General features: G+C 40.2%; 1 protein-coding gene across 13 annotated transcripts in view; it reads right to left on the bottom strand.

Moving 5' to 3' along the window:
* Positions 1-23,553, bottom strand: part of DMD (dystrophin) — a 1,292,219-nt gene that overhangs the window by 17,342 nt on the left and 1,251,324 nt on the right. For 10 of the 13 annotated variants that reach the window (XM_074604145.1, XM_074604126.1, XM_074604154.1 and 7 more), the window contains 7 exons: positions 22,818-22,954; positions 22,000-22,038; positions 17,365-17,430; positions 15,959-16,024; positions 12,663-12,821; positions 4,281-4,524; positions 3,794-3,917 (listed from right to left, as the gene is read on the bottom strand). In XM_074604145.1, the coding sequence (XP_074460246.1) occupies positions 3,794-3,917; positions 4,281-4,524; positions 12,663-12,821; positions 15,959-16,024; positions 17,365-17,430; positions 22,000-22,038; positions 22,818-22,954 (835 nt within the window). Of the gene's footprint in view, positions 1-3,793; positions 3,918-4,280; positions 4,525-12,662; positions 12,822-15,958; positions 16,025-17,364; positions 17,431-21,999; positions 22,039-22,813; positions 22,955-23,553 lie in introns of those variants that run through there. The other 3 variants (XM_074604208.1, XM_074604191.1, XM_074604219.1) reach the window with 2 other exon arrangements.

The following is a 23,553-nucleotide window of genomic DNA, read 5'->3' as shown; positions in this document are numbered from 1 at the left end:
AAGAAGTGGGGTAAAATGTCTGCTAGGAACATTTAGTTCCATAAATGACACTCGTTGTTCCAGCTTCTCTTATTCTATTAATGGAAAAAGAAATTGCTGTTGTGAGTGCTGCTATTGAGCACCTTTCTAATAGTGCCGGATTCATGTTAGCACTGCTTTGCCTAGCTGCGTAAATCAGTAGAAACCCAGATTCTCATCTGCATCAGTATTAATATTTCTGACAGTTTAATTGCATCAGATTGGCGCTCCAAGAACATTCAATTGTACTGTAAAAGGGTTTAGCAGCAGTTTAATAAAGCGAAATGTATTTCTCCCACTGAATAATTTCTATAACCTGATTATAGGGCAGCAGCTTAATGGGAAATTCGATACATTTTATTTTCACTGGGGCTTTTTTGGTCATGCTTTCAGATAACTAAAATCCATATGTTGATTTTACTGTAGACCCTAGCCTCCAATACAAATAAAGCACCTGACAAAAGAATACATGTAAAAGATGTACTTTGAGTGAGATTCTCCTTTTTCACTAGATTTCTTTTATCCCTATTAAAACACAGAAGCAGTTTTGCCTAGTGTAATAACCGTGAGAGGTACGTCCTTATTTTGAAAATGACTCAATAACCCTTTATTCTAACATTACTCAACTTGAGTAATAAACTATCTGATTTTCTGTTAGCATTTACATTCTTAAAACATTGAGGTGATCCACGCTAGTGGAAAGCCTACTAAAAGAGATGCTAAAGGAACACTTCAGGACTGCATATATTTCCTATTATTAGGCTTAGTGTCAGCCTCACCTTAGGGCCAGGAGTTTCACAAGAGTTATTACTGACCAAGAGTAATTCTTCCCACTCCAGTACAAGAAGTGGGGTAAAGCGTCTGCAAGAAGCACTTAATTCATGTAAGTGATGGTCTTCATATCGGCTTCTTGTATTCCATTAATGGTCTAAAAATAGCTGCTGAGACTGCCTGCAGTTGGTTCGACTGGTGCTGGGTTCACACAAATCAACTCACACCATGAGTTACTTTCGCATCAAGTGCTGCACCGACAGAGGTGCCTTAGCAGAACTAATGTCCTTCCAGTCTCTGCTGGATGGCAAGGTGACAACTCAGCGAGTGAGATCTTGCCGCTTCTGCCCAGGCCGAGGTCCTTATCAGCATGGCTGCAGAAAGCCGCCTGGCCCCAAAGATCAAAAGAAGAGGGCAGTGGTTCTGCTGTCCTGGCCATGAAGGACCAAGGAGAGGTACTGACTTCCAAATGCCCTGGTAAGCGCTGGTACAAACCAAACTGTGTTGACTCTCAAGACTGCCGTACCTTTTATTTAAAATCCATTATTTTTATTTTTTCTCATTTGGATGCTTTTTCTGAGCATTTCCTTGTAAGTGACAAAATAAGACATCAGCCAAGCAACCCGACAAAAGTAAAGACACCTTCAGACCTCAATTACCTCTCTTTACCCAAAATAGTCTTCTCCCTCCATTCCTCTTTCTACAAAAGGCTTGGAGAGCTGGGCGGATCTCAGATATTCTGGTGGTACCTGAACAAATTGAAGTTTAGCAGCAGCCTCTTGGCTCACATGCGTCAGAGAACCTCCTCTGCTGCTACATTACTGGGGGAGAAAGGCCAAAGATCAGGACTTTCCATTAGGATTCTATGAGAAGAAAAGCAGAACCTTTCCGCTTGCCCAGGTGTATTTCAGGAAAACAAGGGATAAGCTCTTCTGTTTGTAAATTAGTGTCTGAGTGGGTTGCTGCTTTTACCAAATGGTTGGAAAACATTGCTGGTGGAAAACCTGTTACAGCAATTTCTTCCTGAGAAAGCAGAGAGACAGAGAAATGCAGTGGGTCTACATGCAAAGACAAAAACCCTAAAGTCTCCTTTCAAAAGAAAAATATATAAAAGCTACCATTACTTTACCTCACTGCCTGAGAGACCAAGAGATCCTCAGTATATTCTCAAAAATTAAGACTCTCTTATTACTGGGCACATGCGTGCTGCGTGGGAGCATTATTTACAACACTGCTCTGGTTCCCTTCACAATTCAAGAATATTTTGAGTTGCCCTTCAGAACACTCTCAGACACGCAAGCAAAGCTTTCTGGTGTGAAAGGAGACTCAACAAACCGAATTAGTTGCGGTTTGTTAGCTCGGTTAGTAATTATTTTTATAAGCTCTGCTCCATGCTGCCAACAGCGTTGCTTTGCTGAGTCTCAACACAATCATACTGATAGCGATTCAACATCTCACTGTTCTTCCACATATTGGCTCAATCAAACAAACAAAAAAACCCAAGTTATGTCTAAAGTTTTGCTTTAAAAATAATTCTAGCAGTTATGTGTGTTAATTAATTAATTAATTCCAGTCTCACAAGTTAAATGGGAAAAAATTTATATCAAGTCAAAAGAAAAGAAATGCATTATTGTATTTTGTCCTACTAAAAGGATAAAATATGAAACTACAAGACTTTTAATAAGATGGCTAGGAACCACTGTCTTCCTATTTTTTCTTGTGTACTTTAAGTAAACATATTTTGTGTGATGAAATTCATGACATTTCTTCAGAAAGCCAATGTAAATTACTCCAATGATACATTTTGTCTACTCTTTGTGTGCCATACATAGCAAAATATTTGCTCACTAGTAACATGATTAAAGAAAGATCCAAATGAAATTGCTGTTACCTGTGATTGTACTCTCACTCCCAGGATTTAACTTAAGTACTCCTAAAGGTACAATTTACTTCACATTTTTTTGCTGTAGAGCATACAGAACCCATCTTGTTTGATACCAGCACGGGCTGACATTATTGCCTACGCTTGGGATGGAAGAAAAAGCCCCTGAACAAACCGTTATCTCCCACCACGACGGCAATTCTGACACAGCAGAATGTCGCCTCCCATCTAATTGCTCACTGTCATCGACTCTTTCACTAATGACAGTGAAAATCTCTCACTTAAGCCTCTCACTCTCCCCCAAACGCTCTCTCTAATATACACTAAATAAATTTCTGTGTATGAAGCTGAATATTACCATCAGACTTCAAATATTATCTTGTTGAAGTAATTTAACCACATTTGCTTAATGATGCTGCAACGGTTGATTGCTTTTTTACTAGCAGAAAATCCTTACTAGTTGGTAAAAAATACTTGTTAATCATATAACAGATAGGAAATTTGAAAAATGCTACAGAGCAGTTACTAAAAGTACAAAAATAATAATTCCAGCCTCTAGCTACAGAATATTACTACTTAACCTTACTCCACAATTCACAGGATGTTCATTATCACGTCTGATGTGATATTTAGAAAAGACACTAGATAAGCACTGCGTATAAATGACAGCTCAATTCTAGTGATTGAGCCATGACATATTAAAAATAAGATCACATTACTTAACATGGGGATGATTAATCTTACATTTAATCTCTTAGCCATAATTAATACTATGTACATTTAAATCAGCCATGTCACGCCTAATAGCGGAAAGTCAGTTTGAATAAAATAGTTAGATTCTTAGTGATATTTGTTTTCACTAGTCAAGCTGGCTGAGCTTTGTGTTTAATGTCAAAATATCCACGCTACTGTGTGCATCACAACCAAAAGCAAAAGCCTGAACCATAATGAAGATGTAAAGTGTAATTAGCCAGATGACAACGAAGACCATTGCAAATGTCTACTTCATTCTCACTTGAACTAAACAGGAGAGCAGAGTATTTTCTGTCTTTGAGTATTTTTTTTTGCTGGAAAATGGGACTATAAATATTTTTTATGACAATCTGAACTTTGGTATCTTACCCATGGTTTCTGAAGTCTGGCTGCCAACTACACGAAGAAGCATTGGCTGACTGCTGTCTGACCTCTGCAAAGAGGTAGAAGGAGATGATAGTGTTGTACCATTCACCTTGGCATCGGCCTGTGGCTAAAAATCGAAGAAAAAAAGAAGGGGCTGTTATTAAAAGCTCAGTACAGTTGCACAAATCTTTATATCTCTGTATTTTTTATTTGTTCCATGAATAAGCGCAATTTTCTGTCTGTTTTTAAGCAAATATATCCATGCAAACAATGGACTTGAATTCTGAATAAAGCAAGGAAGAAGACTAAATAAGAACACCGGAACATGATTTCACCTTGTCACTCTACAGCCTGTAGAACAATTTAATATTTTTCTCCGACTAGCCTCCACAGATACGATTTCTTGGTCTGCTGTCGTTACTGGTAACACTTCACACCCCGTTTGGAAGACGGCTCTAGAGAGATGCAGAAGAAAGGCCTGCGGACTCACCTGCTCCAGCAGCTGCCTCAGCCTGTGCAGCTGTGACTCCAGCTGTTTGTTGTGATCCTCCAGAATCTGCATCCTGGCCTCCAGGCGGCCCTTGTGCTGGCGAAGCAGCTTGGCTTCTGCAATGAGCTCCGCATCCCGGGGGCTCTGGGGAGAAACCGGCATCATCTCCGGTGGGGACGGCAGTGGAGACAGTCCTTTGTGGTCATGCTGTTGCTTCAAACGGTCGTACTCTGCTTGCAAGTTTCTGTGGAGAAGTACGAAGGAGGTAAAGCTTTCCGAAGCCAAAGAGGGTGCCGAAGAGGGTGCAGGCTACCCCCTGCGCGGGGCAGGGGGAAGCCGCCTCCTCTCCTCTCCTCTGGCGTGATGTGATGTGTCTAACCGCGGGGGGGCAGAGGTCCACCTGCACCACCTGCCTTTCATTCCACCAGATCCCCGTGCGTGCAGGCTTACACCTCCCAGATTTGCAGGGAGCTGATGTGACAGGGACCTGTGATACAAGCATTGCCTAAAGGCTCTCTGCGTCTCCAGAACTCACGGTTAATTCCCTCCCAGGGCACAGGAGGCAGCAGGCTGGCTGGGCTCCAGGCACCCTCCCGAAGGACGGGTACGGCCCGTTCCTGGGCTCAGCCCTCCCTCGGCTTCCCGCCTCCTATCCTTCCTAGCAGAAGTCGGACTGCCCGTTCGCTTCCACGCACGAACACACTCGAGGAGCAATTAGTGCTAAAAGAGGACGCTGAGTGATCAAAGCACTTTACAAGCACGAATCAAAGCGGACGCCACCTGGCCGGCCTATCTGTTTTACAGATGAGAAAGCTGCGACAGAAAAGGCGGCCACACAAAAAGTCAGAGCGAAAACACAGAACTCCAGAGTGCACTCGCAACTCTGCTGTCGGCAGTCGGGTCACATCGCTCTCCTCTCTCCATATTTGCAACTGCATTTCCAACCTAGCTCTGAAATTACTAACCTAAGACGAGGAACAGACAAATTAGTGAGCCTATCTCTTCGGCCCACTAGTTAGGCTCAATAGTGAGCCCCTATTTTGGGGCTATAATTCCCATCTCCATTTGGACTGCCCTGTCTAGAGTGTTGCATTCTACTGTAACTTTATGGCACTGCTAAGCTTGTTCTTTTATTCCGTAAAGCTCCTGTTTTACTCCAGTAAAACACTTCATAGAGTAATACTATCTATAGCGGTACACATAAAAAAAAATTCTACGAAGCAGGAAGAGCATAGAAGGCACAAAACCGAAACCTTGTTAGGGATAACACAGTCCAAACCCGCAAAAATAGTAACTTGTAACAGAAACTTTGTAGGCAAAGGAGGCCTAATAAACTGCGCTGGGATTTTGTTGCTATGATGTTCCTTTACAGCTTCCCAGAGGGGGGAAAATGGCTCGACGCTCTGGTAACTGCTTACTCATCACAAGCAGTGACCCAGATTTTATTTTTTCCAACTCGCTCTTATTTGAGGCTGTGAGAACAGGCACTTCTTGCCAGTTCTGCCTGCAAACCACAATACACACTGACAGTTTGGTCTGGAGGCTTAAGAGCCCTCAGAAACCTCCCAATAAACTTTATTAAGCTCCGAAACACTTCTAAAGTAACCTTATTGTGACCAGAATAAGAACTAAAGTAGTATGCATCATTTCACAAGGATAAGAAAGCAACGCCAAGGACAAAGACAGGCTACTGACTGTTCTTCAAACGTACTCGTGCCCTTCAGCAGCTGCAGGATGGACTGTCCTAACCTGAGACTGTGGCATCCCCCCAGAACATCATCCCTAAGGGATGTCTGACCTACACGATCCTCCTCTGCAGAAGTTTTAAAGGGTTAAAAAAAGGGGTTGATCCTTCTTAACTTCAGGTTGTTCCAAAATTAAAGATTTCTTTCTCTAAAACCTACGCAAAGGGGGAAGACTATGGAGAGGTTTTTTTCAAAGAAAGTTTTTTGGTTTAATGAAATATAGAATTTCAAGTCCATGAAAATTATCTGGAAAAAAGAAAGAAGGGCTATACTGGGTGTTGCCTTCCACAAGACTTAATGTCTTCTGATACTTCTAGCTGAAGGAACTGGTGAATAATTAATAAAAATACAAAAGGGAATAGGAATGAGCATGACAACTGTATCACACACAGTCTTACTGCAGACTAAAGTTTATACACGATTGATCATTAAGCTTGTTTTTCACACAGTCTGTAGACAGTGGCTATTGCTACCCCATGAGGAATTTCCCAGATGTATGATACAGGCAATACTCTACAAACAGCAGACTCAAAAGTCTGAAGTGCTGTAAAGCAAAAGATAAAATATCACCCTAAGGGAAACTAAATAAATGACTTGGTCATACTTGCAGCATAATCAGGTACCTTGCTACAAAGAAATCCACAATTATTGCTTCAACTACCAATATAGAGAAGTCCTTCCAGTAACTATGGTAATGAAACCCAGTTGAGAACCAGGGAGTAATTCAGATAAAAATGTCTTCATGTTTGATACAAAATAGTTAAAAACTCTTTCTGAAAGCCTACAGGAAAAAAAAAATATGTAAAGGATACTGCATATTATTCAAGCAGAGATACTCTGAGTTTGTGAGTTCTGTAATTAAATACGGTAATATTGGTGGAACAGAGGAATGTCATTTTGAAGGATGCATGTGAGTTTGCGCAGAGCACCTGTGCCACTGAGTTTTCCTGCTGCACCTTTTCTGTCCAGCCAAACAGCCCTTAGTCCAGAGAACCGAGATGCATCGTAGCAGCCGCTTGCAGAGCTGTAAGAGTGATGCGGAGTGTGGACATCCAATAATACCATAATGACTGGGAACTAAACATACAGGAACGAAGATTTGTATTAACATAGGGAAAAAAAGCTGAAAATTAAAAAAGAAAGAAAGAATTCGAAACCTGCTGGAAAAACATCCTAGAGGAGAGAACACTCAGGTCTTATTCCTACCTCTGGAATAGTTTTAAGCTGTGCGGTGAGAAAGGATTGCTGCTGCAAGCCAGGCACGCAAGGCATTGCCCACAGCCTCTGTGTCCCAAGGAAAGGTGCTCTCTGACATTTTCAGCATAAAAGGGGAGATAAAAGCATAATCCTCACTAAATGAATGCTACTGAGCAAGCGCAGGCAGTACTGGGAAACCCAGCCTCCCTCCACCATAGCTCGGGCTGGGTGACTTTTACATCTGGCTGTCACAAACAAAGCAAGCCACTGCATTTACTGATCACTGGGAAAATATATTATACTTCAGTAAGAGAAATACTCAAAGAAAACCCCCATATATTGCATTTAATACGAATGCACCGCTTTGAGGCATTCCAGAAGAAAAATAACAGAGGAAGTGTCCAACGTAACCTTGATTTATGCAACTGTAAAGAGCTGGGTAGTAAAGAGCTCAGGAGTTATTAATCACATCTATCACTGCCAGCATTAATCGCCCGGTGATGGAAATCCTAGTGGACCCCATTTGCTGAGTAGTCCTCTCAAAGGCAATTGAGAATTTGTGAATTTTTGTTATTTTTCATTTCCCTACAGAAAATCAGTGGTCTGAAGAAACGGACAAAGCTGGTAACTGAACCACCTACCCCTGTCCCTCACTGGAGTGCCAGTGTTTACTCACGATGCTTCACACTCAGAAGATCTAGTTCCCCTTCTTCAATGCCAAAATAAATACCGAAAGGAGCCACAGCATGTTTAGAAATGCATCACTTTCTCGCTATTGGCAACTACACAGAAGGAACTTATTTGAGGAGGCCATTCATCAGTCTTTGGGTTTGAAGGAACACCATAGCTGCACGGAAACAGGGCAGCTTTGAGACTCGGGGTATTAGTGCCTCTCCAGTGGCACACAGCCCACTGCGCTCCCCGTGCAAGGCAGGAAAGCAAAGGCAAGGCAAATGGCTCCGGCTGGAAATCTCATTTACTAAATTCTTCTTATAGTACAGCTAGGAGCTGGGAGGAAAACAAGAGAAGGCGAGAGAAGTCTCCCTTTTACAGAAGTACATTGGTGATCTTGATTCAACTAAAATACCAGGAAACAGTCACTTTCTTTTGTCACTAAAATAGCAGGAAAGTATTTTAATTCTTTGCAGAAAGTTCCAAGTCTCTACCACTGCAGAAGCTAATGCTTTCTATGTAATGCTAGTACAGTACATCCAACTCAGTATGCCCTACGGTATAACCTGTGTAATGTACCGCTTTAGATGGACACCAAAAATCTGCCTTCGCTGTTTCTGAAATATATTCACACATAAAGAAATTTCAAAATATTTTGGGGACCATTTTATAATTGGGTTTTTCTCTTATATCGCAATATAGTAATAGTGCCTTCCATAGCAAGGCACTTTTTGTGTATTTTATGTCTTACTTTATGTCTATTACTTACTTTATGTCTATTGAATACATAAGAAATGGTTTTATCACAATATTTTATGTGATGTAAAACTGAGCATGAGTCCGAAGGCCTAATATTCAAATGAAACACTTTCAACAACTGAAAATATTCTCTAAAATGCTTACATTTTAGCAAATATAAATTATGTAACAGGCAAATTTTTTGCCATAAATTATTTAAGGAAGTCGTATTTGCAAGCCACAAAAGCACCAAGGTCTCAAAATGCTAGCAGATAAATAATGAATATCTAACAAGAGGTCCTTGAAACTAAAAAAAAAGTCAGAACTGTGTCACAGCTAGGTTAGTTTATGAGTCGAATAATACATTTCAGAAGAATTCAAAACAGATCTTTTTAAACTGTCCAAAAGCAAAACCTCAGAATTAAAATTTCAAAGAGTCTTTTTCATTTGAGTAACAAGTCAAGATGGAAATATTTGGAGACCAGAAACTGCAGCTGACAACCAAACAGAGGTCAGAATTCAATAAACAGCTCAAGAGAAATGAAGAAAAGTCAAAACACGAAGCAAAAAAGCGAAGGAAGGGTTGGGTTTTTTTGAAAAGCAGGAAACTGTGGAGAGCGGAAGAAAAAGAGAAATGACAATGAAGCGTTTTGAATACCGCAGTATTGCTTCTTGCTGGTACTTGACGCAGCTTCCCCAAGAGCTGCTGAGAAGTGACTGCGTGTGCTGACTCTAGCTGTAAAATAAGACAAGATACAGCAGCGAGAGCTAACTCTTCATTGTCAAAAATCATCAGAGGTGTCTGCCACAGAAGGGGCGTCAAGACAGGCAGGAAAGGATGACTTTTTGTCTAGCACTGCTACCTGCCCAGCCGCTTGCCTTCCCAGGCGTAAGCACCACATCCAGCTCAGCACTGGCAAGGACACCCGAGGTATTTACAACAGAGATGAAACAATTCAGGTGCTTTAAGGCTGGGCTGAGGACTGGGCGGTCACGACGTGATTTGCATCACGTTCAGCTCATTTCCAAGCAACAGATTCACCGAGTCTTCCTGCTGCGGCGATAAACAACATTTACTCAGAGGGCATTTTTCGGATCAGCATGGGAAGAATTATGGGTTCACACAGGGAATTAGGTCCCAGGTTGTTGATTACCTTTGGCAACAGCCAAAAAAGGTTTGCACAAACTCAGTGGAGGAGAAAGACTAGAAAATAAAAATCTAGAGGGACAAGACTGTTTTTTAAAGGCAGATAAGTTATATGAATGGCTCCTGACTGACCCTGCCTGAATGGTTTATTTTCTGAAAAGGAATCAGTGTTCCCTCCATAAAATCACAGTTATCTGGCCGTGACAAGCTATCAGGACAACAAGAACTTGTTTGGTTTTGAACATCTGCCTCATTTTAAGTACAAGTTATTTATAGCGGTTTGCAGAGACAAAAGTCATGATTTTGTCATAATCAATGAAAATCACAGCAGTGTGACCTCCATGCTGTCCTACAGAAACAGACCTCTCTGTCCCTGCTGCATTGAGACCCGAAGCATCCAAAAAGGTGAAGTTGCTTGTGGTGGCATCCCATCCGTAACTGTGCCTCCAGTAGTACAAATGAGAAAACAACCTTGTAGTCTACGGCTCTCGTTTAATCTAGGCTTGCCAAACTTCAAACCAGGTATTTTTAAGGTGTAATTCCTCCCAGAGATCTTTTAACGTGCTATTCCTCATTAGTAGTTGTCATATTAAATAAGGCTCATACCGAAATTTAAGGTGTAAACCCCGAAAAGGAATTTTGTAGCCTATTTAGCTATCTCCAGGTTATACTAATGTTCATATACCACATTTCTAATCTAAAATGAGGCCGCTTTAAAAGCAACCCTCCTTTCTGGTGGGCAGCTTATTTTGTATACAGACAGAAAAGCATTTTGACTTTTTTTTCTCCTTCATAGTGCTGTTTAAAAAACCAAGCTATATTACTATCTGTACAGTACTAGTTACACAGTATTTCTTAACTACAGAAGTCCTGTATGCAAAGTACAACGGCTTATTTCAAAATACTGATTTTCCTCCACTTTGGAAAAGTACTTGGGCTTTATGTACCATGTAGTAGGAAGCCTGGGCTTTGTTTCAAACAAAATCTCGCTGCTGTTCAGAGAGTAAAAGCTTTGTTTACTACAGCTTTCTGTCTGAAACACTTTCCTCATCCTTTACATCTATTGATCCTCTACGTTCTCCCAAATCCTCCTGAAAAAAAGTGTGTTCTTGACCCTTCCTCTTTATTTCTCACTCTCCAGTTTATTAGTATTTATACGTCTGTCAGACTTTGTGCCAGCATTTTTCACACAAGCAAAAACATCACCTCCAGGTGTCTTCTCTGCTACTAATTCCTCATAGAAAACAGTTAGATTTTAGCAATTCTATCTTCAGCTTAACCTGACCTGAAGATTGTGTAGTCTAAATGCAGAGAGGGCGCAACGCAACTGGAAACACAAGGGCATGAGAAAATAATGGCGTATTAAAAAAGTAACTCTTACAGCAAATTACACCTTTCATGAAAAAAGTGTGTGTGAAACAAACTTTTAGTTAAATTAGTTGCCCCTGCCCTTGGAGATGTATAGAGGTTAAGTCTTCAGAAAAATAAAACTTGGTATTTATGGAGAACAGGCTCTTTCCTCTTCCTGGTCAAAGCATATTACTTATACAGAAAAATGGACTTAATCTGCAGAGGAGTAGCTGATGCACGTCCAAACGGAAGCACAAGGCAGATCTAAATCTTCTTCCTCCTGTTCCAGGTGACAGAATAGCTTATTTCAGGCTTCTCCATGCAAAACTAACTCAAGCTGTTCTGCAAGTCCAGGCTCTGCTCTTTGTCAAGAAGTCCCAACCACAGTCTCATGGAGACAGTGGGATGATGGAACCACTGTAATTGTTTAGTGCCATCCAAAGAAGACTTATGCATGGAGAGATCTATGACACTGCCAACTCTTGCATTATTTTCTTGACATGTCCAAGATAATCGATTACTGCATTAAAACCTCAATGTAAACAAAAGCTCTTAAAGAAGCAAGAAAAAAGAGTATGAAAATGCCAACAGACTTTAGCATAAAAGCTGAAGATAGCAGAAGGCAAATAAAAATGGGATTTTTTTGTAGATCTAAATGATTTCTATCTTACAGTCTAATTTTGGTAGTCCATGGTTGCAATTACAAATCTGCCATGGTCAGTCAAGATCTACCAGTTTTTACGCTGATGGCCAAAGACTCCAGAGTAGCGTAGAAAGAGGACTGCAGTGTTGTGATGCTGCAAGAATCTAGCCGAGGGGTTTTTTTGTGATTAATGAAGATAACTTCGATTAAAGTTCCAACTAAAAGTGGTAAATTATATTTGATATTGAGAGGCTAAAGAAATGTCAACAAATAACACCCAACAAACAGAAAAAAAGAGGACCCAAATTTTAATCACCATGAAAGAACCCATCTGTCTGAAGAAAATGCAACTTTATAACTCATTTTATCGCTAAAAATGCTATCAAAGTGAATTCCATCTAACTGTACAGCACAATTATTTCACAGATTCTTTATTTCAAATGAACTGAGGTGATTTCAAAACCTCATGTACCCCAATGGCCAACCGTTTTGAGAAACGCCTGTCATCTTTCCAAGAACCTCTGCCTGTCTTTTCCAGACAGGGGTGCAGAAATCCACACACCTTTCCCTCTCTTAACGACAAACTAAAGCAACGCTGGCGTGAAGCTCATTACTATCATGGAAATAAAGGAAATGGTACAACACAGGAAATATGAAACCCAGCCAACGGAGCTTGTCACAGGTGGTATTAGGTGACCAACCCATGGATGTCTTTGAAGCTTGCCATTTTGGAGGTTTTGTGAAAGAAACAGTGCTGACTCATCACCGCGCTGGAAGTGGCATTGAGTTAACAAAGATAGGCTGTCAGCCTCATCACTTACAGAGAGCAAGCTTTCGCTTGCCCCTGCAGTGCGCACCTGAGGGCTGCGGCAGCCAGCGGCATAACCCACCTGTTCTCCTCCTCCAGGTCCGCCAGGATTCGCTCCAGTTCCCCTCTTTCCTCGCTCTCCAGAGAAATCAGGATCTGGGCAGGGCTTCGGGGCTGGCTCAGGGGGGACTCCTGGTTCAGACTTTGGCAGTAGTGCTGGATTAACAAGTGTTCGTCATCACTGGAAAACAGAAGGGGATAAAACAGGCTGTTCCCTTCCTCATTTTTAACTTCGCAGTGAATACGAGGAGATGATTCACTCCCAGTCTCTCATTTCTTACAAAGAGATTTGCTGAACTCTCTGTAACGAATAGCAGAGCGATGTCCCTTAAGGCAAAATCTGCTGAACTGTTTCACTTAGTTGCTGATAATTTTCCTTCTCTGCAGAGTCCACCTCTCTTCCCCTCTGCCTTTCAGACACTTAAAGCTGAGTTTTGCCCCAGCCGACAACCTCAGCTTTCCTCATTTGCCTAACTTCAATTAGGAATTTGCTTGAGAAAAAAGGCCATCTTCTGCTGCCTGATCTGTGCTGTGGAAGGGTCATTCAAGCAAAGGCAAGGCATTTATTTTTATACCTACAGACTCTCCTTATGTAATAAAGGTGTCCTCTGTTTATCTAGTTTTCTCTATCTAATTGTAAATGAGGTGAAATAAAAAAATATTTACTTAATCTAATGAAATTACGCTATTTTTCACCGAGTGTTTTTTTTTGAAATTACAAGTGATGTACCCTGTCAGAATAGAAATATATTCTATTTTATACATATGATCTCTTTCTTTTTTTCTATGGCCCCCGAAGCTGCCTGGCATCTGAAACAGAAGCATCTCTAGAAGAGAAAAGCAAACCCAGTTCTGAAGACCTCGGCCACCTCTAGAATTACACGGGTGTTTCAGGCGCTAAGGAGATGCACCGAGGCCCTGAGCTATGCAGCGAACACCAGCAGGAACCGTGAGAAACCATGGAAGGTTCCTCTTGACACCACAAGTCAAGGACAGAAAAAAATGACGCTGCTGTTGAAAATCTTGTTTTTCTGGTAGTACTTACTTACAACAAAATAATTCAGTCTAGTTTTTTTCTGTTACGTTTGTAATCCAGAATTTAACAGGCATTTTTAATAGCTGTTATTGTTCAAAAATCTGAATTTTCCTTGTTTTCATTTTGTTCCTGAAAATGTTAATGATGCCGTTTTATAGACTACAGGAGTGCTAAAGCAATGTAGAGCACATTAACATTAGCTCATAAAAGGGAAATATTAATTTTTCACAACAGACATCCTTTCTTCTTTCTAAACAAAATTTTAAAGGCTTGCCAGTTCCTAAATTTATACTTTTAATGAAACACTTCAACTGTGACTCCCTTCAAACAGGTCCTTTGCATTTATAAATATCTTCATGCATCTTAAGTGAATTAACAGTGAAAAAGTGACATAAGTATTGCAATATAAGGCCACTTTGCAAGACACACCGTTTCTCTGTGATTTTCAGCCTACACTTACTTCGTATACATAATTGCAATGACACTGCATATCAAAACGTTGTGTGCTATATATACACATTATCTCTTTATTTCCCTACTTCCCCATCTCCATCCATTGCTCTAGCTGCAATTATAAGCCTGATAATCCAAAACCTGTAAGAATGTTAACAAATAATACTTACACATACCCTGAACGACAAGACTGAAAGAATTACAGTTGCAAATTCATGGTGAGCTTTGATCTTGCTGCAATTTGTACCTGGATCATATTTCTTCCAAAATTCAGAATGTACAGATTTATTCTCATTTTAATGGTGCAAACTGGATAGTCAGTGGTTAACTTACTAACTGTATCATATTAATCCAACTTTTATTTAAACAAAGAATGAACTGAACAGTAAGACCAAAGCATAACAAAAAGGACACTGCTTATGTATGATTCTGTGACTAAAGACACTGAAATATTACAGTGGAGACAACAGGAAATTCGGTATGTAATAGCATTACTGCTATCCATAACAATACAAAATTGACGTAAAATTTGGAAACAAAGTTTTCATTAACTGCATTAAACTATATTGCCATTGTGTATGTATTAGTTTTGAGGTGTCATTTTAACTTTCTCCTTTTTGAACCGATACGTTAAAACAATGTACTTGGTTGTACAGGGGATTTTCTTTCCGAGTTGGTAGGTAACAATCCTACCAAGTCAAAAGAGAAACTATTTGGCAACAAAGAAACAGTTTTATTATCCAAGAACACCTCACAGGCTCACAACCAACCTTATAAAATACTAATGATTTGGAATCTCAATTTAAGTAAGTGAATGAAAACTGGCCAGGGTACTGTGCTTTAAAGGAACTCTACAAATTTGATAAAAGGAATATTCTGTCTGGATTTTCTAAGAAATACACCCCTTAAACGATGCCAAGGATGAGATTATGCAGAATAGAAAAAAATGCTTTTAGAAAAGTTGGGATTTGAGTTTTTTCATATTGGGTTGATTCAGAATCCATACTGTGGCTGCTCCTACAGTTAATTAACTAAGCCTACATTTGCAAGCACAGCAATGACTTACGTGCTTCTGTCCTGTTTTCAGAAACATTACGCACAGGTAGTTTTCTAGTTCTACGTCCTTTCATTCAGAGAATGAACAAGATCAAGAAAATCACGACAAAGGAGAAATATATTATCGTGTCAGAAAACCACAAAAAGGTCTTGGTGTGACATTAGATTGAACTACTTTTTTAAAATTAAAACTTTCATTTATGACTTCACATTTAAAGCAGTACAATGGGTGCTTGTCACTGATCTGTCCAACTTAAAGTTCACTGCTTCTAATATTTCACAGTGAGGACGAGTCCCTCCTGGCTTGCAATGTATTTCAGGCATTTGTAGACCAAAGATTTCTGTTCAGCCCCACTAACCTTTTGAATGACACTTTGCCCACAACATTTTCTAGCTTACAGAAATTTAACCGTGATTAAGCTTGCTGTTCAGATAGAAGGGTTATCTTTTTAGCTTTGTCCTTAAAACACATCAGATGATGAGCGTTTTTCCCAAGTAACATGGGAACTATTTGCTGAATACATCAGTGACTTTTTAGACAAAATTAGTACTTTTCATTTTGAAGGTATCAATCATCTGTTGCATAAATTTGGTATTAAGCTGTAAGCCATAAATCTAGATGCTATGATAGAAATTGAAAGAACACAAGTTTATCATTAAATTGAACCAGATGTGGTACATGGCCACGCAAATTCAGCGCTACAGAATTTCATTGCAAGTTATTAACCTTCACAAAAAAGCACATGTCAAAAATGTTAAAACAGCTTACTTACATGCTCTCATTAGGTGAAATACTGTCATTTAGGTAAGAACCATTGGTGTTCTCCATTTCTGCTAGCCTATGGAAAAATAAACAAGACTCATTAAAATCAATTATGTTTTCCAGAAACTTTATTTGCTCTAACATTCCTGAAAGAATTAAAGAGCGTGATGTTTTTGATGAATTTGAAATTCAAATTAATTTACACTCACTGTTGATTACCAGAAAGTTTTGCAATAAGCTACTGCAAAGGATTGTTTATTTGTTACAATGACCTGGCTAAAGTTCTTAGTTCACTTCTAAGTTTTCAATCCTTTCTCTGAGGTTATATTCCACTCCTCATGACTAATTAATTCCACAATCAAAGAAAGGCCTTAAGAAGCCAGGGGATTACAAAAATTGCTTTGTACCTGGCAATGTCATCATCAGAACTGTAACACTCAGTCATTTCTCATTGGTTTTCAACACTCAGCCCCTCCTAAATGTCCTGCATAATTCAGAAATATCTCTCCCGATCAAGTGATTTTGAGGGGGAGAAAGAGGAGGTTGGAATAACTATTTTTCATTCCCTCAAGCCTTGCAAATTTGCTTGCCTGGTGGAAAAACATTTTCATATTTGTGCAATTAATCCACTTTTTGAATCTTAAGAGCAGTACGAAAGCAGACAAGTGAACTAAAGGAGCAATATATCACTATTTTAATCCTCCAAATCAAGGACAAATCCTGTTTGTAGCATTCCACAAGGTGAATTACTTAACATTGAAATGGCACTTGAGATTCATGTAGAGTTTGGAGGTGTCTGCTCTTTTGATTTGTACGATTATGCCAGGGTCTGTATTAAAAACAAAACTCTATGTAGAATCATAGAATAGTTTGGGTTGGAAGAGACCTTTAAAGGTCATCTAATCCAATCTCCCTGCAATGAGCAGGGACAGCTTCAACTAGACCAGGTTGCTCAGAGCCCCATCCAATCTAACCTCGAATGTTTCCAGGGATGGGGCACCTACCACCTCTCTGGGAAACCTGTGCCAGTATTTCACCACCCTCATCGTAAAAGATTTCTTCCTCATATCTAGTCTAAATCTACCCTCTTTTAGTTTAAAACCATTACCCCTTCTTCTATTGCTAAAGGCCCTCTTAAAAACTCAGCAACCTGAGTGCACAGCTTAACGAAGACCCCACAGGACCTAAAGGCCACTCCTGACCACACAGACGCTCTGGCATGCAAGTTAGTTAGTTGACAGCCTGGTTAGCAGCAACCACGGGCAATGCTCTGCATCCCAGAACCTGGAAAGCAAAACCCCAAACCCTACAGTTTTTTTAAGAAGTGCTCAGGTAGCAACTAGCCTTTGGGATTTTTATTTTTTTTTAAATGACTGTTCAGAGAAAGATCTGCCTAATGTCCAGCTGGCGTCATACCTGCTAGCATAATGTTCAATGCGTGAATGAGTATCATCATGTGAAAGCTGAGGGGACGAGGCAGGCCTATAAGGCAGAAAACACTGATTAATCACAAACAATACCCCTTTAAAAGTAAAAAGACACTTAGCTATGCCTGTACCCTCACATCTCCACGCCTTATGCTTATGCTATGTTTGAAAAACAGCAAGTTATAACTCCAGGCGCTGTGTGCGTCTCCTCAAGCCGTCGGCCCCATGTTTTGTGGTACCACACTGGGGATTTTGACCATTTGGCAATCCGTCTGTTGCAACAACTCTTCTGCACACCAATCCCCAAAGAATCCTTTTCCAAAGGATTTACGGATGAGCTTTCGCCCTGGTTTTCCCTTCATGCCTGCCTCCTTCATTGGTAATTCTATTTCACACACAGCCCTGCGCCGGCTGCAAACGCCCTGCTGGGAACCTCTCCTCTGCCTCCCGCCCTGCTCCAGTGCCTGCTTCCAGCACATCCCACTTAAAAGAGCCTTTAAGGACTACTCCACGAGTCACTAGAAATAAATACAAGAAACATAAAATGTCTGAAACGAGTCTTTAATAACACACTGCAGACACTGATGCTTTTGCCTAGCATCTTTCCAGAGTTATAATCTGAACCGTGGATCAGTGTGTTATACAGGAGGACACTGACAACTATTTTGGGTTCTCTGCCTGACAAATCAGATGGTATGAGGTCCTCTTCACTTTTTTTGTTGACAAAAACAATTCATGGGACTCCTCTCATGAATGAGAGCATTGTTTCTTACAGCCTCAACTCTGGAAAACATCACCATTGAATTATGTTCCCTGTGCAGTTCAGAGAGCACCTTTTGCTGCTGTGTGGGATTTTGCCAATCTGCAGGTATCAGGAGGCGCTGGAATAACAAAATCTGATGCAGCTTCCCAAACTGTACATCAATCTCGTATTTTAGCTAAATTTCAACTTTTCTTTATTCCATCTCTGCCGACTTTCCTTCTGGAACTCCTGACTGAGGAAGGACTTTCTCCCATTTTAAATTGTTGGATACTGTGGTTCAGACTGGATCTGCCCAACCGGGATCGTACTGCATTGCAAGAGCAGGTGAGTTTTATATTTACTGGTTATAAACCAAAACTGTAATAATCTTGTGGCTCATAATGCTCCCATGTTAGGAGTTTGATAATCCTGCAGTAAATCTACTACATCATTGGTCAATTCCAGTTTTCTAATCAGCCTGCAAACGGCTCTAGAAAATTAGGATCCTTCTGAATTCAGAGAGCTTTATGCTGGATACGCAAAATGCATGGTCATTAATGTCTCTTCTCACAGAACAGCAAAGTTTTTCTCTTTAAGACATCACAGGCCAAGTATCACAAATCTCATTTTTTCTGAAATGAGCTTTGGCCTCCGACTGTACTTTTACCCATCACATGTTCAAACATTACCACAGCACACCAGAGGATAAGTATTCAGTTCACAGAATTCCTCGGTACAGCAGCGATTCATGTGGATGGGCAATTGCTTCTCTGCAACTTGATAACCTACTTTGTGTAAGAACATCTACACTGAAGGGAAGGGACAGGGAAAAGGATGTAACTTATCTAAAGCAGAGGACTACAGAGCAAGGTAACAATGGTTTTCCGATAAACTGATGCTATTTCTGTTTTTTTATTTGGCATACAGTAGATGTTAAGCTGGTCTAAGCTGCTACTATCAATGAAAAAAAGAGATCTTAGTTTCAACGCACGTACAAATGTTGTTGCTAATACTGTGTGCAAACTAGGAAATCTGTGTTAAAAGTAGCTTTAGTTTTGAGCTGGATCATTCTCCTAGTCCCTCTTACCCTGGCACTGCACATGTATTTGTAGCACTAAAAAGGAAAGGACAGCCCCTGGTTGGGACCAACTGGGCAATGAAGAGAAGTGATGCCCCTTTTGGCAGTAGTGCAAGGCAAAAGATGAGCCTGACTCCATGATCACATACTTACTGCCTTGAAACTAAGCTTCACCTTCAGAAGGCGAACGAGGTATATTTAATATATATTTTTTTTTTGAAGACAACACAGTGCTGTGTAACTTGGAGATGCTTCTGTCATTCTGTCAACTGCAGGCAGGGGATGAGGCTACATCTCCAGGTTTGTCTCCACTTCAGAACATGCTACAATGGAGATCTACCTCAAACAGTTTTATGAAAGCCCAGTCCCACGTTGAATTCAGCTGCTCAGAGGTACACTTTTGCCAGTATCTGAGCCAGCTAGAGAACGACTTGTGCTGCACTGCAGGCTGTTGTGTAGACATACTCTTATGTATGACCATCCGTGCTAGAGCTCTCTGTCCTTCCTTTCTGAGCCCATGTACTCAGTCCACCTAACCGGTTAGAACACTCAGCAAGAAGACTGAGAGACATAGCCAATACTTAGTCAAGATAACCATCCCATTTACAAGGGCTCCACAGCTGCAGTGCTCAAGCTGGGGTCTGCAGGAACAGTCTGGGGAATTCCAGTCAAGTCAAGTGACGATCGAATGGCAGATACCAGCTCCTGCAATTCCCTGCACCCCCAGAGACTCAGCTTGCAGGATGAGAGCACTTTTCTTGTTGTTCAGCATTTCAGTTGATGCTTCTTGAAAGTGTAGAATTGTATTTGTGCCACTGATAGCCCACAGTCCAAGCAATAAGACATAAATTATCCCCAAAAGTGTGAGATGCCCCTTTAATGCCTCGCAAGCAGAGTATCTGTGCAAAATACTTGACAATATGCAGGAAGAACCACTAACTTCTAACAAAAAATATGTATGTATGTATTTATAAACAGTTCCAGATATTATACCACATGTTGACATCAGGATAGCACCAGCATTGCTGAATGCTGCTGAGTTAGGCTCTTCTGGAGTACTTTGAAGATTACCAGCAAACTGGCATGAAAGTACCAGAAAAAGGCAAGATCTTAAAAAACATGGAAAAGTTTTATGCTAACAAGAAAAAGAGGTTTGACTGCCAAAGTTTGGATTAGCCCTGTAACTAAGAAACAGCTCTAAACCTGGCTAGCTCGGTAACTTGTGTTGTAGCCCTGGTGGTCTAGCACTAAGGAAAGGAACAAAGTTAGCAGAACAAAATGAAGAGCAAGTCTTTCCAGCCACTATTAATTTCTTAATTTTCTGCTTTCTTGTCAGTCTAGACAAAAGGATTGTGCTCAGGAAGATACCTGAGTTGGGCTGATAAAAGGTGCAACCTCTCCATACAAATCCTGCTTCTCAGTATTTCTCAAGCTTTCTTAGGTACTACATGCAAGTTAAGCTCCCTGTAGTAGATGACGCTAAACCTTTGGTGTGAAGCTATCGGTGTAAGCATACCATGATGTTATTGCTGTAAATGCATTAGACTTAAGCACGTTATGGCAGCTTAATTTCATGTTATGTCAGACAAAGCAATGGCATTCCGTATTATCCAAGCTTTCTTTAAATGTTACTTTCAGCTTTTCAATTGTTCTAAAGGGTAAGAAATCCAGATCCACGGTTGAGTATATAGCATGCTGCAATCATCCCCAGATGCATTTAGAAACGAAAATGCGTCCTAAAGTTCAAAGCCCCTCTACTTCAGTCTGGCTCCAGCCTTTCAACGTTTTCTGTGGGTGAATCCCCAACCATATGAGGTTTGCAGTACTATATGCATTTCTTGGTTGCTTAAAGTAAATTTCCTAGAGGAAGAGCACTTCATTTGACTTCCCAATTCGTTGTGCTTCAAATGAAATATATAAATCAATATTCAAATGTAGACATTTCACTATTGTTTATTCTACCAAAAATTCAATGAAGGTGCAAGCCGTATACATTTCACCATATAGAAATATATAAAATTCTATTTATTAGTTCTCAATACTTATCAATATGTGAATTAAAAATAATCCTTATTTAACATTATTGTAAAATCATCCATGTAACACTAGTAGTAGCGAATGCCACAACGATAAGTATGTATATATATATATATATCTTTAGTTTATGCCAAGGGTATCACTACAATAGTAAGACAATTCATGTGCAGGAATGGTGCAAGAATGAAATTCCAATTCATAGCTGAAAAACCCTATTTTTTTAAATTATGAAAAAAGTACAGTAAACATTTCCCCATTTCAACCTGCCTTCATAAATTTTAAAGTGAGCTTTGGGCTAATTGGGGCACGTGAGTGTGTGGGTGTGCACAGTTGTGTGTAAAACCAATTTCCAGCTCTATCTACAAAACAACACCATTCCTGAAACTGAATTAAATCCATCAAGTTCAATTCATATCTTTCAAAAAGCATTTAGTATACATTCAGAGGGATCGACACTTATTCAGCAACACAGGCTTTTAAACGACAAATTCTCATAAGCATTAGTAGGACTGCACCAAAATCCCTGTTAAGTCGATGAAAATACATACTCCAGAAAGAGTATACAGTGCATAATCCACGATTGCTGGGAATTCCTGGATTTATCCCATTTGGGATCAAAACCTTCCTTCAGAGAGCGTACCAAAGAAAATAATCATAAAGAAAGAAGGAAATGAACTTATGTAAAACTAAATAAAGAAACAAACAAAAAAAAGTGAGGGAACGCAGCAGCAGTAGCAGCAGCAGCACACTTCAGCAAAAGTACTCACGCAGAATCTACTGGCCAGAAGTTGATCAGAGTAACAGGACTGCAAGACAAAAAATGAGGAGGTGAAGAGAGAGGCAGAAGAAACTTAGCAGCAAAATAATTACAGAAAGGTTAAAAAAAAAAAATCACAACAACTGAAAAACAGAAATCCAACAGACCAACAAGATGACTGTGAAGAGCTACCAACCAAAAAGTGAGAAAAAAACTGAAATCTAAAATTAAAAAAGAGAAAGAGAGAGAGCGAGAACAAGCTGCGTGCAATTGCCATTAAATAAGTGATTAAACTTGTAAAAAAACCCAAAGGGAACTGGGTTACTCATTGATTTCTCCATGTGCATCATTACTGCTATTTTTTTTTTTCTTCCATAAAGATTTCAAAGTCATTTAATACGACTAAATTTATAGGGTGAGAAAAGAAGAAATCAGCTGGGAAGCTTGCTAACACAGTAGCTTAATTAAAAAAATAAAAACACAGAAAGATATCCATTTGGAAGAAAATAAAAATTTAATTAAGAGATCACTAGTCTCCAAACTGCCATATCAAACTTTGAGGTTTGTAAGGCTGTCAGTAGGACAGTAAGTATTTTTGTTTTCCTAAGTGAAGTTGAAGTTCCTGTACAAGGACAGGTGGAAGCATAAAAGCAATGGCAATTGGAACCCCAGCTTGTGTCTTCCTGCCAGCCGAGGTTAACAAAAATGAAAAAAAATAATAATAAAGAGGCTTTATGCATTTAGGAAGTGAAGGGAGTTGGCACCAACCGGGGAGCTCAAAGAGCTGACCAAATTAATTGCTACTTAAGACGCTTTAGAGTTACTCACGTTTCCATGTTGTCTCCCTCCAAGACAGTTTGCACAGGCAGGTAGCCCATTCGTGGGTGCTTTGCAAAATATCTTTTTGTTCGAAATTTGTTTTTTAGTACCTTGGCAAAGTCACGGACGTCTTCTCCTGAAGTTGTCTGAAAGCCACAAATCACAATGAAATCATCTTTCATGAGGTTATTAGAGTTTCTTGGCTGCCTCTTCCTTTGCTGGGTCACCTGGAAGAGCTGTGGCCACACCAAGCACAGCTGCCAATGGCTTGACCTCCGGAACCATGAATTTTATGTATTTATCACCGTTACCTTACAATGTACTTACTACACAGCGAAACTGCTAGTGGGGATAAAGGAAGAAAAAGAGAAGCTCCAAAAACCCCTGACAGGCTCGTGCCTCATCCCAGGGGGATCTCAAGAGGACACGAAATAATTAGACAATAATTTGTCATTTCCTCATCTGGCTTGGGGGGACTCTGTCTGCTTTTTGTTCAGCACTAAAGTTGCTGTAACGGAGGATACACAGCCAGTCCGTGTGTCCAGCTAGCTGCTTCACTGGATGGATCCTGACTCTTACCACACGCTCGTCATCTACATCTCACGGACTTGTCAGTCCACGGAAGTCAGACCTGTACTCTCAGTATGTTTTCTTTTCAGGTTCCTTTCTCAGTCTCCTCTGCCATTAATGTTTTGATCAAAGAGAAACAAGAAGCAGGTGAGAGCTGCTGAAAGCACTTAGATCA

The sequence above is a fragment of the Larus michahellis genome, chromosome 1, assembly GCF_964199755.1.
Source record: "Larus michahellis chromosome 1, bLarMic1.1, whole genome shotgun sequence".
Taxonomy (NCBI): Eukaryota; Metazoa; Chordata; class Aves; order Charadriiformes; family Laridae; genus Larus; species Larus michahellis.
The sequence above is the reverse complement of the archived record's forward strand: the minus strand, read 5'-3'. Positions and strand labels throughout refer to the sequence as shown.